General features: G+C 42.7%; 1 protein-coding gene across 1 annotated transcript; it reads left to right on the forward strand.

Annotated features, from left to right (window-relative positions):
• The first annotated feature begins 11,115 nt into the window (after positions 1 to 11,115).
• On the forward strand, positions 11,116 to 12,617 carry LOC133875205 (leucine-rich repeat extensin-like protein 6). Its single transcript, XM_062313251.1, has one exon. It carries the CDS (start codon positions 11,142 to 11,144, stop codon positions 12,471 to 12,473), a length of 1,332 nt encoding a protein of 443 aa, XP_062169235.1. The 5' UTR covers positions 11,116 to 11,141; the 3' UTR covers positions 12,474 to 12,617.
• The last annotated feature ends 1,466 nt before the right edge of the window (positions 12,618 to 14,083 follow it).

The following is a 14,083-nucleotide window of genomic DNA, read 5'->3' on the forward strand; positions in this document are numbered from 1 at the left end:
AACCCGAATGGGCCTCGGACGTAATTAGATACTTAAGAAGTGGGGAGCTACCCAGTCATAAAGAGCAGGCCCATAAAGTGAAACTACAGGCTGCACGCTACACAATGGTGGACGACGTACTGTATAGAAGGGGATACTCACACCCACTACTGAAGTGTCTCTCAGCTCCGGAGGCCAACTATGTGCTAAGGGAAATTCATGAAGGAGTTTGCGGGAACCACTCGGGGGGAAGAATGCTGGCCATTAAGGCGGTGAGAGCCGGGTATTACTGGCCCACGATGACGCAGGACTCGATGGAGTTCGTCCGGAGGTGCGATAAATGTCAGCGGTTTGCCCGGGTAATGAAGAACCCGCCCGAGAGACTCACGTCGGTCTTGTCACCTTGGCCGTTCTCTAAGTGGTGGGTGGACTTGGTCGGTCCGATGCCTTGTGGGAAGGGGAAAAAAAGGTTTTTGGTGGTGGCCGTTGACTACTTCACAAAGTGGGAGGAGGCTGAAGCCCTAGCAACCGTCACCGCCAACAATGTCATAAGTTTCCTCTGGAGGTCGGTCATCTGTCGATTCGGAATTCCTTACTCTATCGTGTCGGATAATGGTGCCCAATTTGACAGAAAACCGTTTCGTATCTGGTGCACTGAACTCGGCATCCGGAACCATTACTCGACGCCTATGTACCCCAAGTCCAATGGCCAGGTGGAGGCTACCAACAAGACCCTGTTGGCCACATTGAAGAAGAAGTTGGATAGGCGAAAGGGGCTATGGGTTGAGTATGTCCCTGAAGTTTTATGGTCATATCGCACCACAGCTAGAACCCCAACCGGAGAAACCCCATTCTCACTGGCATACGGAACCGAAGCGGTGATACCGGTGGAGATTGGGTCCCCGAGCCACAGAGTCCAACACTACGATCCGACCCAGAACGGTGAAGGGATTAGCGCATGCCTGGATTTGTTGCAGGAACGGAGGGACAATGCGCAGGCGGTGCACGAAGCTTATTGAGCTCGGGTGGCCAGATACTACAACAAGACGGTTGATCCGAAGAAGTTCAAAGTCGGGGATTGGGTGCTGAGGAAGCTGAACATAATGATGAGGGATCTGGTCGAAGGGAAGTTCAACGCCAAGTGGGAGGGACCGTACCGAGTAGTCAAATGCCACAGCAGAGGAGCCTATCACTTGGAGTCCAGGGAGGGCAAGCCAGTCCCAAGGGCGTGGAATGCAAAACACTTGAAGAAATACTACATGTAATTCCAGTTGAATTCCCTTTGTTTTCTTTTTGTAAGCACAGATGTTTTGAATGGAATGTCTGAAGATACAAAAAATCAAGTGCGAATGAAGTTAAAAGATTTTTGGTTACCCTCACTCGGTTAGGGGGGGTAACTTGGCATAAAATTTTTTTCTTATCCTCCCTCGGATAGGGGGGGTAAGTTAAAAGCTTTTCGGTTACCCTCACTCGGATAGGGGGGTAACTTGGCATAAAATTTTTTCTTATCCTCCCTCGGATAGGGGGGGTAAGTTAAAAGCTTTTCGGTTGCCCTCACTCAAGAAGGGAGTAGCTTACTGTAAAAGAAAAAACTAAGGCAATACAACAGCTATTGCCTTAGTTCTTTAGGGGGGAAGATGGGTGGTAAGACCCCTGGTAGGAACCGGCATCAACCAGTAACTCAGGTAATGCAATGAAACCGGCACTAAAATACTTCCCTGTTCTCGGCAGTCAAAAAAGAAGAGATAAAGGAAAGAAACTTCTTTGTTCTCAGCAATCTCAGAATGAAGGGAGGCAATGAAATCTATGAATTTAATTTGCTCAAAAGAAAATAATACAAAGCAAAAAAAAAAACAAACAAACAAAATGCACGTCTACAAGCCGCTGGGATGGTCGTTTCCCGAGTCGTCATCCCGGCTGGGTTCTCCGGCCGAGACGTCCTCTGGATTTGGAGCGTCTTTGCTCCAGTCGGCAACGTCGGGGAAATACTCGATGCCGAGATCCATCAGCTTGGAATAACAAGAACTCGGAAGCGACAAGAAGTCGGAACTCACGCTCTCATAAAACACTTGCAGCTGACCCGAGCGGAGAACTAGAGCTCGAAAATTCTCGAACCCAATGTGAAAGCCGAATGCCCAGGCTTTGGTTCGAAGCCAAGGGACGAAAGACAACTGCTCGGTGAGTCTCCTAACTCTAGCCTTGTAATGACGGTACTTCCTCTGAATCCGTTGGTACCGACCTTCCGTCCCCTCCAGTTTCTCGAGAGCGGATTCTCTCTCGGCAACGACTTGATCTCTGTCGGCTTCGGCAAGCTCTCTCTCGGAAACGGCTTTCCCCAAAGCTTCTGACACTTTTGCTTTCTCAGCCGATATGCGGCCGTTATCGCTCATAGCTTGGTCTTTGTCAGCTAAGGCCGCGTCCCTCTCAACGAAAGCTGCGTTCTTTGCCACAAGAGCCGCATCCCTTTGAGCTAGGGCCGCGTCTCTCTCGGCGAGAGCAGTGATCCTAGCGGCCAGGGCCGCATCCCTCTCAGCCAAAGCCGCATCCTTCTCGACGACTAAGGCTTCCTTAGCAAGGACCACCGAGTTAAGGTCCGCGACAAGGGTCAACTTCTCGTCCCTCATAGAACTCAGTTCCCTAGAAAGGCGCTCCACTTCGGGATGGGCGCTGACTGGCTCGGTGGGTGATGGTGCCCAACCGGCGTTGGGATCTATCTCATCCCCCCAACCTCGGGGTTAAAGTCGGGAACACGGACGGTGCTAGCCTCGGGAACTCTGGCCCTGGCCTGAAGAACCCGGTATCTCTCCTTCAAGTCGGCTAGTTCTTGGGTCAGGATGGCAATGACCTCGTCCTGAGACACCACAGTGCGCTCGAGCCGGCTGATCTTGGGACGTAAAACGGTTTCTATGTCGGGGTTGGCGCACATGTGTTCCAGAAAGTTAGACCAGGCTGCGACGGATCGAAGAGAATCCTGGATCAAAGAAAAAGGTGAGAAACGGCCAAGAAAAAAAGAAGTAAGAAAAGAAGAAAGACAACAAAAGGAGGGTACCGCTATTTGGGACTCAATCATGCCCTGGGCGAACTTGAAAGGCGTGGTCCTACCGATGTCTTGAAAGAGACTGTCGGGAAGAACAGAGGCCAACGCTTCCAGAGGGTCGCCGAGCAGACGGGTGCCTAAGAAGTCAAACCCGGCCTCCGAAGTGCTCGGGACAGGAGCTTCTCTCGAAGGCCCGTCCGCAGCAGCACTTGCACTCGGATCAAGGGACGTGCGTTGCTCAGGCCCTTCGCCTTCGGGATCAACCTCAGCACCCGAGGTCATGTCTTCCGCTCGGATGTCAGGGGAGAGGACCTCGAGCTCCTCGGCGGTCTCCTCCCTGGCATCGGGTGTGGGCGGAGATTCTTGGGAGGGCTCGCTCCCTAGTCGAGTCTCGCCGGTCGGGCTTAAGGGAGAAAGGGGCTCACCCGGCCAGGTAAACTCCGGGAGACCGAAGTCTTGGGCTGCGAGGGAGATCTCGTTGAGTAAGAAGTCATCCCCCTCTTCCACATTGGGTCTCTTGGAGGCCCCGCCTTCCCGAAGATGGTCGGCCTTGCGCTTGGTCCCGACACCCTTGCGAGGGCATGCTGTACCAAGGTGGGTGGTTGGACGGACCTCGGGACCGGAACTCCGGTCGGGGACCTTTGGCAGGGTGGCATCCCTTTGAACCTCGGCACCCGGTGCTTCCTCTCGGCATCCCTCATTTGCTTCCCCCACCGAGTCTACCCTCGGTTCTGAAGGGGAATCCGGTATGCTCATTTCTATCACCACTCCCCCAGCCTCTCGGAATAAGGGAACCTCGGCATCGACAACAATTGGGGCATCGTGCCCCCGAGTCTGGGGAGTTTCTCGCGTCCTCTTTTCCCGAGGGGGAGAAGCGGCACGTGCGGCCGCACGGGTACCTTCAACGCCGGTGGCCCGCGAATGGGGTTCCCGGGCCCGCGATGCCCCTTTCTGAGCAACTGGCGGGATGGGTGCCGTTGGGGCCTTGCTCTTCGTAAACTTGGGCCTCCCGGCCCGATCTAGCGGGACCTTATTCTCGGGAATCTTGTAGCCCAGGTGGTCGTTCAATGACTTGGCGGTGACGATCACGTCGAAGTCATTCTCCACTTTGTGGTGCCGGTTACAAAAGTCGATCATCCGGGCAACCTCCTCCTGTTCGGCATCGGAGATCTCGGGTGGGTTCGCCAGATTACCGTCTAGAGCCTTCCATTCCCGGCTAATCCTTTGAGACCCAGTGACCTCCATTGACCGAGGGCATTCCCACTCGCTGGACACCCGAAAAATTTGCTTCTCCCAGTCTTTGTTATTAGAATAGATGGGTTTCAGGAAAATGAATGATGGACCTTGTCGGGTCCGCAGCTTTACGACCCCCTCGGCATCCATAGCCGGCCGGTATACATTCAAAAACTGCGGAATCGACATCCGAGACCCGATCACAGTTCTCCAAAGTATGAATGACGCGAAGAGATACCTCCACGAATTCGGAAAAATCTGACTTGGAGCAACTTTCAAGTGGAGCAGAAATTCTCGGGCAATGTCGGGAAATGGGAGCCTCAAACCCGCCATGAACATCCTCTCAAAGAGGGTAATGTCACCGCCCGGGATACCCAACGCCGACGGTTCCTGGAAATGCAGACGGACCGAGTTGCCGATATCGTAGTTTGTACGCAAGATCCATTCGCTCTGCACGGAGAAGAGGGAGACATGACTGTTCTCGAGAGGGGTGAGCACTGCGGGGAGGTCCCCGAGAGCGGCCTCTTCGTGTTGCTCAACTATGTTCTCGGCGGCCACACGGACAGGCGCCGATGAGGTGCTAGCTTTGCTCTTACGAGTCATACTGGAGGGGTGTTTAGAACGCCGGGGAAGGAACGGGAAGAACAAAAAAGGGGAAGGAGAAAGGTAAAAAGAACGGAAACAACGAGCGAAATGAAAAATGAAGGAGAGGGAAAGGCTTTTTATAGGACTCGCAGTGACCGGGAGTTGCCGGTGCCCGCAACCTGGAAGCCCAAGCGGACCATAGGGGGGAAACAGTTCCCACAACCGGAAATCCAATCGACTCAGTTACTAGATTTCGTTTGGGTTTCAAGGCGACAGCAATAGTTGCCCTTCCAGACGCGGCAGTCGATGCGTCAGGCGCTTTAAATGCTGACGGCGTGGCGGCAAAAGCCTAAAAATTCAAATTCAAATTCAAAAATAATAATAGCGCGCCCTCCTTCCTCGGTGGGCATGCTTCAACAAGGCCGGGGTGTTCAGCCTCTCGGTGTCGGTGGACGAAGTCATCATAAAAATGGGGGAGGGGCTTAAACTCTTTCGTCCCATGTCATGAGACAAAAGACTTGGGGGGTAACTGTTGATAAAATAACCTTCCCGAGAGGGGGGGTTCCGACCGAGCGGGAGGTGTCGGATACACCGCTGCCGATGAGGCCTCCTTTTTAGGATGGTGAGGTCCCGACCAGGGGAGTCCGAGCAGTAGGTGTCGGGTGCTCCGTTAACCGACAAGTGGTAATGATGACGATACCGATAAAGGAGAGCGATTAGGTGGCTGAATCCCCGAAGATCTGGGATTTCCCGAAGTCTCATGCTTCGTCATTAAAGAACCCACATGCCCATCGCTGACAAGAGTGTACTTAGGACCTGTTCACACACAGGAAGTCACTGTTCCCTAAAAACCGGGATATTCCTACCTAACCTTGAGGGCAGCTGCCTATAAATAGCAAAATCCAGGTATTAAGTTTGGTTGGATACAAGTTCTGAACTCTCCCTCTCACTCTTGCTCTCTCACTAAAAATATACTTCATCTAATTTGGGCGTCAGAGGAGGACCGCTGGGGAAACCCACCGCGTGTTTTTGTCTTTGCAGGTTCAGTCGGACAAGTCTACCTGCGGCAGCTCCTGCTTCACCGGCCGAAATTAGCATCAACAAAGGCAACGGCACAAACTTTAATTCGGCAAAGGCACTGCCTCGGTTAAGGCCTAACCCATCACCTTTAAAGAAGGTTCTTGGCATTTAACGATGAAGCTCCATAGCTTAGTGGAGTTTCTATTGAAATACAACATTATCAAATCGGTGGATCTTTTAAGCCCCCAAATCTAAAGAAAGGGCACGATTCCCGACGAAATGGCTGAAGTTTGCCCATACAAGGAAATGTTCTCGCTTGCTCTTTGGCTTTCCATTGGTTATATTCATGAGAGCTGATAGATGGGACGGTTTCGTCTCTCATCACCTTTTTTTTTTTTTTTTTTTTTTTTTTTTTTTTTTTAATTTAAAAATCAAAAGGAAAGATAAGAGACCCTTTTTCGTTCCCTACAAATCATTTTCCTGTATTCGTTGATAAGTTGCGAAGAGATTACCTATACATAGTCTTTTAACCATCCCAACAAATAAGTGACAAAAAAAAAAACCTCACCCAACCCGAAAAAAATAAAAAAAAAATAATAAATAATAATGATGACACTAGTTCGTAGATGTGGCTGTTAATAAATAATAAATGAATTCATTGTCCGTTAATAAAATGGATAAGTTTTAAACAAAAGGACTTTCGATAGACTCCAAAAATGTTACTGAGCGTATTATTTTGTTGTGTCAACTCCATCTCTTTTTTTTTTTTTTTCTTTTTTTTTTTTTAATGAATTAAAGCTTTATAACCAAACCAAAAGAAACACACCCCTCCAATAAAAACTGGAACACATCTAAAAACACAAAAACTGCTACAAACCAGCAGAACTTCCAACAGAAAAACAAGCAACAGAAACTAAAGCTTCAACATACAAAAAACCAACGTACACAACCAAAGGAAAGAAAATAACAGCTATTTCCTAAACCTTTCAACTTCAACTAAAGACAGTTGGCGAAAAAACAACACGAAGGGACTTGGACTTGTATTCCTCTACTCCTCAACACCGGCCAGATTAGTTCCGTATCACCAATGTCAGCAGCCCAGCCTCAATTGTCAACAACTAACCGGTTTCAGCCCCACTTGAAGACAGCAGCATATGTAAACTCTAACGATGCACAAGAGGTATGTGGTTAGACAGATTTTTAAACCTTCCTTTGGACAAAGGTATGTGTCAACTTCAATCATTATATATATTTGTCAATATATGGGGAATACATGGAATCTTTCTTCCTTTCTTGCTTTGCAAAAGCACAATGTGTTGCATATAGGACTACTTCTTACCTCCAAATGCCGTCATCATTCAATCAATAAATATCTTTTGTCCAAAGTTATTTCAAGGGTTAGAATGGTACTAATCCTTAATTAAGATGAAGACTTTTGATAATTGTTCTTTATATGTATGTCTTACATAAGAAGAATGGCTATCTATTTTTCTATTGTTCGTTGTTTTTTGTTGCTATCGAATTGATAGTTGACTTCACATGCCATTGGAAGAGGAGGAGGTTCGGAGGGAGAATCAATGGACATTTGGGCGAGGATCTAAAATGAGAACATCTATTCTTTCATGGCTTATGTTTCTCGATCTATATATATATATTGTGATGAGAAAAGGGGGTGTTGATTCTACCTATCGATCTAAGACTTCTTAATTAAGACATTAAGGCTCTAGTAACGAATTTTGGTCGTCACTAAAACCATATTTCTTGTATTTAATTTCCAAGTACAATTAATCTAGAGATAGACTACTACTCTCGTTTCTTTTTTAACAAATATTTCTTATTGAGAATCTCAACGAATACAAATCAAAACATCTCTGAGAACAAAATTAGAGACTATAAAGTTTTCTGTTTACAATATCATAAATAAATGGAGAAATTTCTTCTACTCACACGTAATCTATAACACAATAGGCCGCTTTTTTAGCGAACTGGTATGCAGTAGAGTTAGCATCCCGCTTCACAAAAACCACCTAAAAAGATCGAAATGATTGTAGAACACTTTTTATGCCCTCCACAAAATAACCATACCTGCTTGAATTTGGATGTGCCTCATTAAGCTCCTTAACAATTTGCTTGGAATCTCCCTCTAAAATTACGTCAAATATGCCCATCTCTTTGCACAAATTAGCAGCTACCCTTCCTGCCCATGCTCTCGTTTCTCTTCAACGACAACATTATAATTTCAAAGAAAAGTAGTAAAAAGACAGATTTCACCAACTCTCAAATTTCTTATAACTTTTCAAAAAAAAAAAAAAAGTGTAATTTCGATATTACAAAAATTCATACTTCTCAACATATTTTCTCCCATCTAGACAGAAAAAACTAATTGAAATTCCTCCTTCTTCTTCTTCTTTCTTTTTTTTTTTTTTTTTTTTTGGTCTCTTTGTTTTCGTTCTTTTTCATGTGTAGATTGCCACCAAAACAATCAGAAAAAAGGTTGACTCTGGACCACCGACACAAATCCTATGCGTACGTTTAGGTTTATCACTTTGCTTTCCCATTTGCGCCAATCAAAATCAAGTTTAGTGCTAATGTTTTTTATTGACTTTCCAAATATGATTACCCCATTTTTCTAATATTTTATCTTTTTATTTTATTTTTAAGTAATGTTTATCTGATCTCGTGATTTTCGTTGAACCTGATGTCGGTTTAGAAGTTGCTGACAAGAGCTGACATCTCAATGAAATATCTGAGTATTACGTTAAAAAAAAAAAAAAAAAATTAGTCATTTGGTCGAAAGACTTTTGTACAATTGACTTTAGAGAGATGACATTCCAGAACTAATGCATTGTCTTATTTTCTAATCATTATTTTTAAATTTGATTTATCAGAGTGTCTGTATCTCAAAAGATTACGTTCATTTTTAAAATGTAATTATTTAATTAATAATATATTATTGTTTTTTATGTATGGGATCAAACAACAAATGAAATATTTTAATTAAAAATAAAGATGAAGGTTTGAATTCTAAAACTATATTATAATACCATGTTAAATCATTACTTATTTCAAAAATTTAAACTTGTAAAAAATAATAAATTTAATCATTTAATACTATAATAATAATAATAATATTTGTGCTAATTAACTTGCCATTTGAGATAGCAACAGAAATATTCAAGCTCATTTAATTACATAGAGCTTCATTTATATTTTTCTATACCCTGTATGATTGGATTCACATTTCATTTGCCCGTATATATAGTGCAAATATTTTAAATATTGAGAATATATAGATAGAGTACGTTTTGACGATTTATTGGCTCATTAATTAAATTCTCTCTTTCTCTAACAAACTTCCACAGGCCAGCAAAATGGCCGGGTGTAAATTAATTATTGAATTTCACATCACAAGAAAAGAAAGGGGTCTTAATTCAAGCATGCATGCTTGAATGGACCGTGCAACTGTGAGTATTTCTGCTAGGAGACTTTAGTCTCTGCAAAAGCCTTGCTAAAATTCCACACAATTGAATTCAACAAGTTAAGGTATAATTAATGCTAGCTTGGAAAAATGGGTTAGAAAGGGAGGAAAATTGTACTAAAAATTGAGATTCTAAGTTCCAAATTTCTAACCTAAGAGTAAAAGGGAGGTTGGTCACATATATATATATACCCACGTGCCGATGGAGTCGGAAAATTTATATACCCACTTACAGGAATAAGTAGTAATTTAACTGGTAAAATATATATACCTAGGGTGAAGTCGGGAAATGGCTGCACAAGTGGATTATCAAAGTTGGTGACCTGCTCATTCATTCAGGTCAATGATGGGTTTACATTCAAAACACTGCTTAGCTCTTGCCTTCAAATGAAAGCAAATTAGTCCAACTCATTGTTGAATAAGCAAATCCAAGTTGTAATATTAAATGTTTTTCTGAAACTTTCAGAGCCATATATTTACCTCGTCAATTAATGCATGCAAAAATAAATACAACAACCTGCAGCAGCTACTTCATTTCAGCCGTCGGATCATAATCTCACTCTGAAATTCGATATCCCAACAACCATCAATTATATTTTTATGATAATTAATTCATAAAAATCTCTAATCGTAAAAGCCCTTGCATGTGGATATATATTCAATCAACCAACCATCCATCCATGATCCTTAACACCTTTAACAGATTCCCGACCCGGCCCTACTGGGGGTCCACTGCTTTTGCAAAATACTAAAGTCGATTAAGACAATGCATCTAATCACTGAAAATTGAAAAATCAGCCAACGAAATCCGTTTCCCAATTCATTATTGAAAGGGCCGGCATTTAGAAGATGACTTTAACCAAATTTACTTCTACCAATTAAGACAATATCTTAATTTGTTTAGTAATCCCAGAGCTTGGAAAAACTACAATTTAGGGCCACCAATATATATATATTATAATTAATGAGTTGAATAATCCTTCCTTGAACCAATATTATAATAAATAAAACTGGGAAAAACCGTGTTTCTGGTAAGATCAGCTATAGCTAGCTACCAAATTCCTTTCCTACTTTCCTTTTACCATGCATATGATATGCATGCCAGTGCATTGCCATGAACGACCACGCAAGAGAAGATTAATAGCATATAAAATATACAAAGAGGGATAAGTGAGAACATTCTTCTTAATTACCTTCTTAATCAATCAAGTCGAATTAAAATATAAAACGTACTGTACTCTACCTACAACATCATTTCCCAAAAAAACAAAAACAAAAAAGAAAAAGAAAAAGAAGACAGAAAAAAAAGACAATAAAACTTCTATTATTACCTTTCATCTTTTAAAACTTTCGTAACCATACTCATAAACTTTAAAAGTGCTAATTTAGTGTATCAATCTTTTAATTTTAGCCCGTTAAAATTTTTCGTTAAATCCTAACTAAGGAGTGTTAAAATTCCTAAAACACAAAATTTTTTTTTAGGAAAAAAAAAATAAATAAAAATTGCAAGGCGTTAGTCAAAATTTAACAGAATTTATATAAATATCTATGCTAGAAGTTTTGAAATTTTTGTGGATATATATTAAAAGATTAATATATATCCACAATTAATACAGTAAATTGATAATTTTTAAAATTTAAAGATATAATTTTAAAAAGTAATGAAACATCGAATGTATAAGTGAAATTTTCTCAAAAGAACCTGATGATCATGAGAGACATGGTCAACTAACTCAAGGTTTGTTTAATACTCCTTCCCTTATCTATATAAGGCTCTGTTGAGTACCCTTTGATGGCATATTCTTCAAGATGAAGAAGATTAACCCACAGGCGCTCCTCAGAATAGCCCTCTGGAGCATCCTCTCCATCATACTATTCTCCGAACCCTCTCGACAAAATTCTGACTCTCCTCCACCCTTTTCAAACCCTAGACTCCAAAATGCCTATACTGCCCTCCAGGCATGGAAACACCGTATCACCTCCGATCCCAACAACTTCACCTCAAACTGGTGTGGCCCAAACGTCTGCAACTACACCGGTGTATACTGTGCGCCGGCCCCAGATGACCCCCACGCCATAACGGTGGCCGGAATAGACCTCAACCACGCCGACATGGCCGGCTCGCTACCGGAAGAGCTCGGCCTCTTGACCGACCTTGCCCTCTTCCATCTAAACTCCAACCGCTTCTGTGGCACCGTCCCTGCTAGCTTTCGCAGCCTTTATCTTCTCCATGAGCTTGATATTAGTAATAACCGATTTTCCGGGCCATTCCCTTCTGTTCTTCTCTGCCTGCCTTCACTCAAATTCCTTGATATCCGATTCAATGAATTTCAAGGTGACATTCCTTCCCGCCTTTTCGACTTGAAAATCGACGCTTTGTTCATTAACGACAACAAGTTCCAATCATCGTTACCGGAAAACATCGGTAACTCCCCTGTTTCAGTAATTGTTTTGGCGAACAACGACCTCAAAGGTTGTCTGCCTTCGAGTTTGTCGAACATGAGGAACACCTTGAACGAGATTATCGTAACGAACAGTGGGTTAACGGGGTGTGTACCTTCAGAAATAGGGTTGTTAAGCGAAGTTACAGTGTTTGATGTGAGCTTCAACATGCTGGTCGGTCCTTTGCCGGAGTCGATAGGTAATATGAAGAGCTTGGAGCAGTTGAATGTGGCGCATAACAAGTTGTCCGGTGAGATTCCCGCAAGCATCTGCGCGTTGCCTAAGCTGGAGAACTTCACCTACTCGTATAACTATTTCTGTGGTGAACCACCCGTCTGCCTGAAGCTGCCGAAGAAAGATGACCGCGAGAATTGTATCCCAAATAGGCCTTTGCAGCGGTCACCAAACGAGTGTGCCTCTTTCTATGCTTATCCTGTTGACTGTGGTGCCTTTGGCTGCTCAGCTAAAAGTCCACCGCCGCCATCACCGCCACCGCCACCACCTCCCCCGCCTCCACCTCCGCCTCCGCCACCGCCACCACCTCCCCCGCCTCCGCCACCACCTCCCCCGCCTCCGCCACCACCTCCCCCGCCTCCTCCACCGCCACCACCTCCCCCTCCTCCCCCACCACCTCCCCCGCCGCCGCCGCCACAACATTGGCCCCTACCCCCGCCAGTGCCTTATTATAATCGTCCATGAGCAGCAGTAATTTATGGATATAATTAATATAACTAATATCATATATAGGAAGTGTCCTCCAAAAGATTTATTGTTGCTTTCTTTTTACAACTTGTAAGAAAAAAGATGAAAGGATTTGAAATGATAGGACCCTGTTTTTTTGTACGACTTTTCTTTTTCTTTTTTTGGTTTTTCCTTTTTCATTTCAAGTTTTATTCAATGCTGAACTGACATGGCATGCCGGCATAATTTTTTCTATAATTGTGCTTTGGTTCGTTTCTCCATTGTGTATATGCTACGCAAATCCTATCACATGTTATTTGGGGGCAAAGTGATCTTCTATTTTAATTTATTTTTAAAAAATAAAAAAATTTAAAAAATAGTGAAGAATCATTTTATCATATAGATAAAGTGGTAAAAAGTTGTATCTTTAGGTGAAATTCAATCATTACTCTCTATATATATATATAAGAGTAATGATTCACTACCATCTAAATATACAATTTTTCACCTCCTTACCTATGTGGCAAAGTGTTCCATCACCTTAATTTATTTTTAAAAAATAAAAAAATTCAAAAAGTAGTTGTGGACTACCTTGTCACATAGGCAAGGTGGTAAAAAATTGTATATTTGGGTGGCATTGAATCATTACTCTATATATAATTGCAGAAAAGAATCACAAGTGTGTAGTTTAAAATTGAGAAAATTACGATTAAGCTCCCAAACTACAAGTCAATTTGAAAGTAGCCCCTTGAATTACTTACTCTTGAAGTCTGGCCGACAAACTATCAAAAAGTGACAAAACTCCTATTTGTCGAAATATTCCTATAATACTATCGTCACTTATTATTATTTTAATTAAAAAATAATCAAATTTAAAACAATTTAAAAAAAAAAAATTAAAATATGAAAAAAAGAAAAATTAAAATAAATAAATAAAGGGATGACTCAACCACCCCCAAAGCCGGTTTGGGGTGGCCGAGGGGTGGGTTCGGCCACCCTCAAGGACCACAAAAGGGGTGGTCGAAACTACCCCAAACCAGCCTTGGAGCCAACCCTTTTACCAAAATGGGTAGCCGACTACCCTTTTCAAATCATAACTTTTTAAGAACATAATTTTTAGACATTTTTTTTTATATATAATTTAGTCTAAAGTCGTACATTTTTTTTTATATGAAATTACAATTGGAAATGCACCTTGGGCTTCGTGTCACTCATGCCCAAGGAAGCATTGACCCTTTCAATTTTCCAAATCCCTTATAGGTAATAAATATATCACTTCATCTTGCTCCGACTATGGAGATTAGTGGACGAGAGAACGTTTGCGTCTTTTCATACAACTTGTTCAGTCTTCTTCACCACTTTAAAGTTTCCAACACAGGCGCAGCAACGCATACGTTTGCGTCTTTTTGTAATTGACTTTTTTGTGCCTATATATATGCTTCTCTCACACGTGTGTGTTTATATATATTCGCCGCCAATGAACTAATATGGATTTATAAATAAATTGGCCGTCAAATACAAAATACTACGGATCAAGATATTTTGTAATTAGTTGTTTGAATTTCATCATGCAATTGTAAGAAATTAATTATGAGACCTATCTGATTAGATAAGTAATTTGACAACTT

Source organism: Alnus glutinosa, chromosome 1 (genome assembly GCF_958979055.1).
Source record: "Alnus glutinosa chromosome 1, dhAlnGlut1.1, whole genome shotgun sequence".
NCBI lineage: Eukaryota > Viridiplantae > Streptophyta > Magnoliopsida > Fagales > Betulaceae > Alnus > Alnus glutinosa.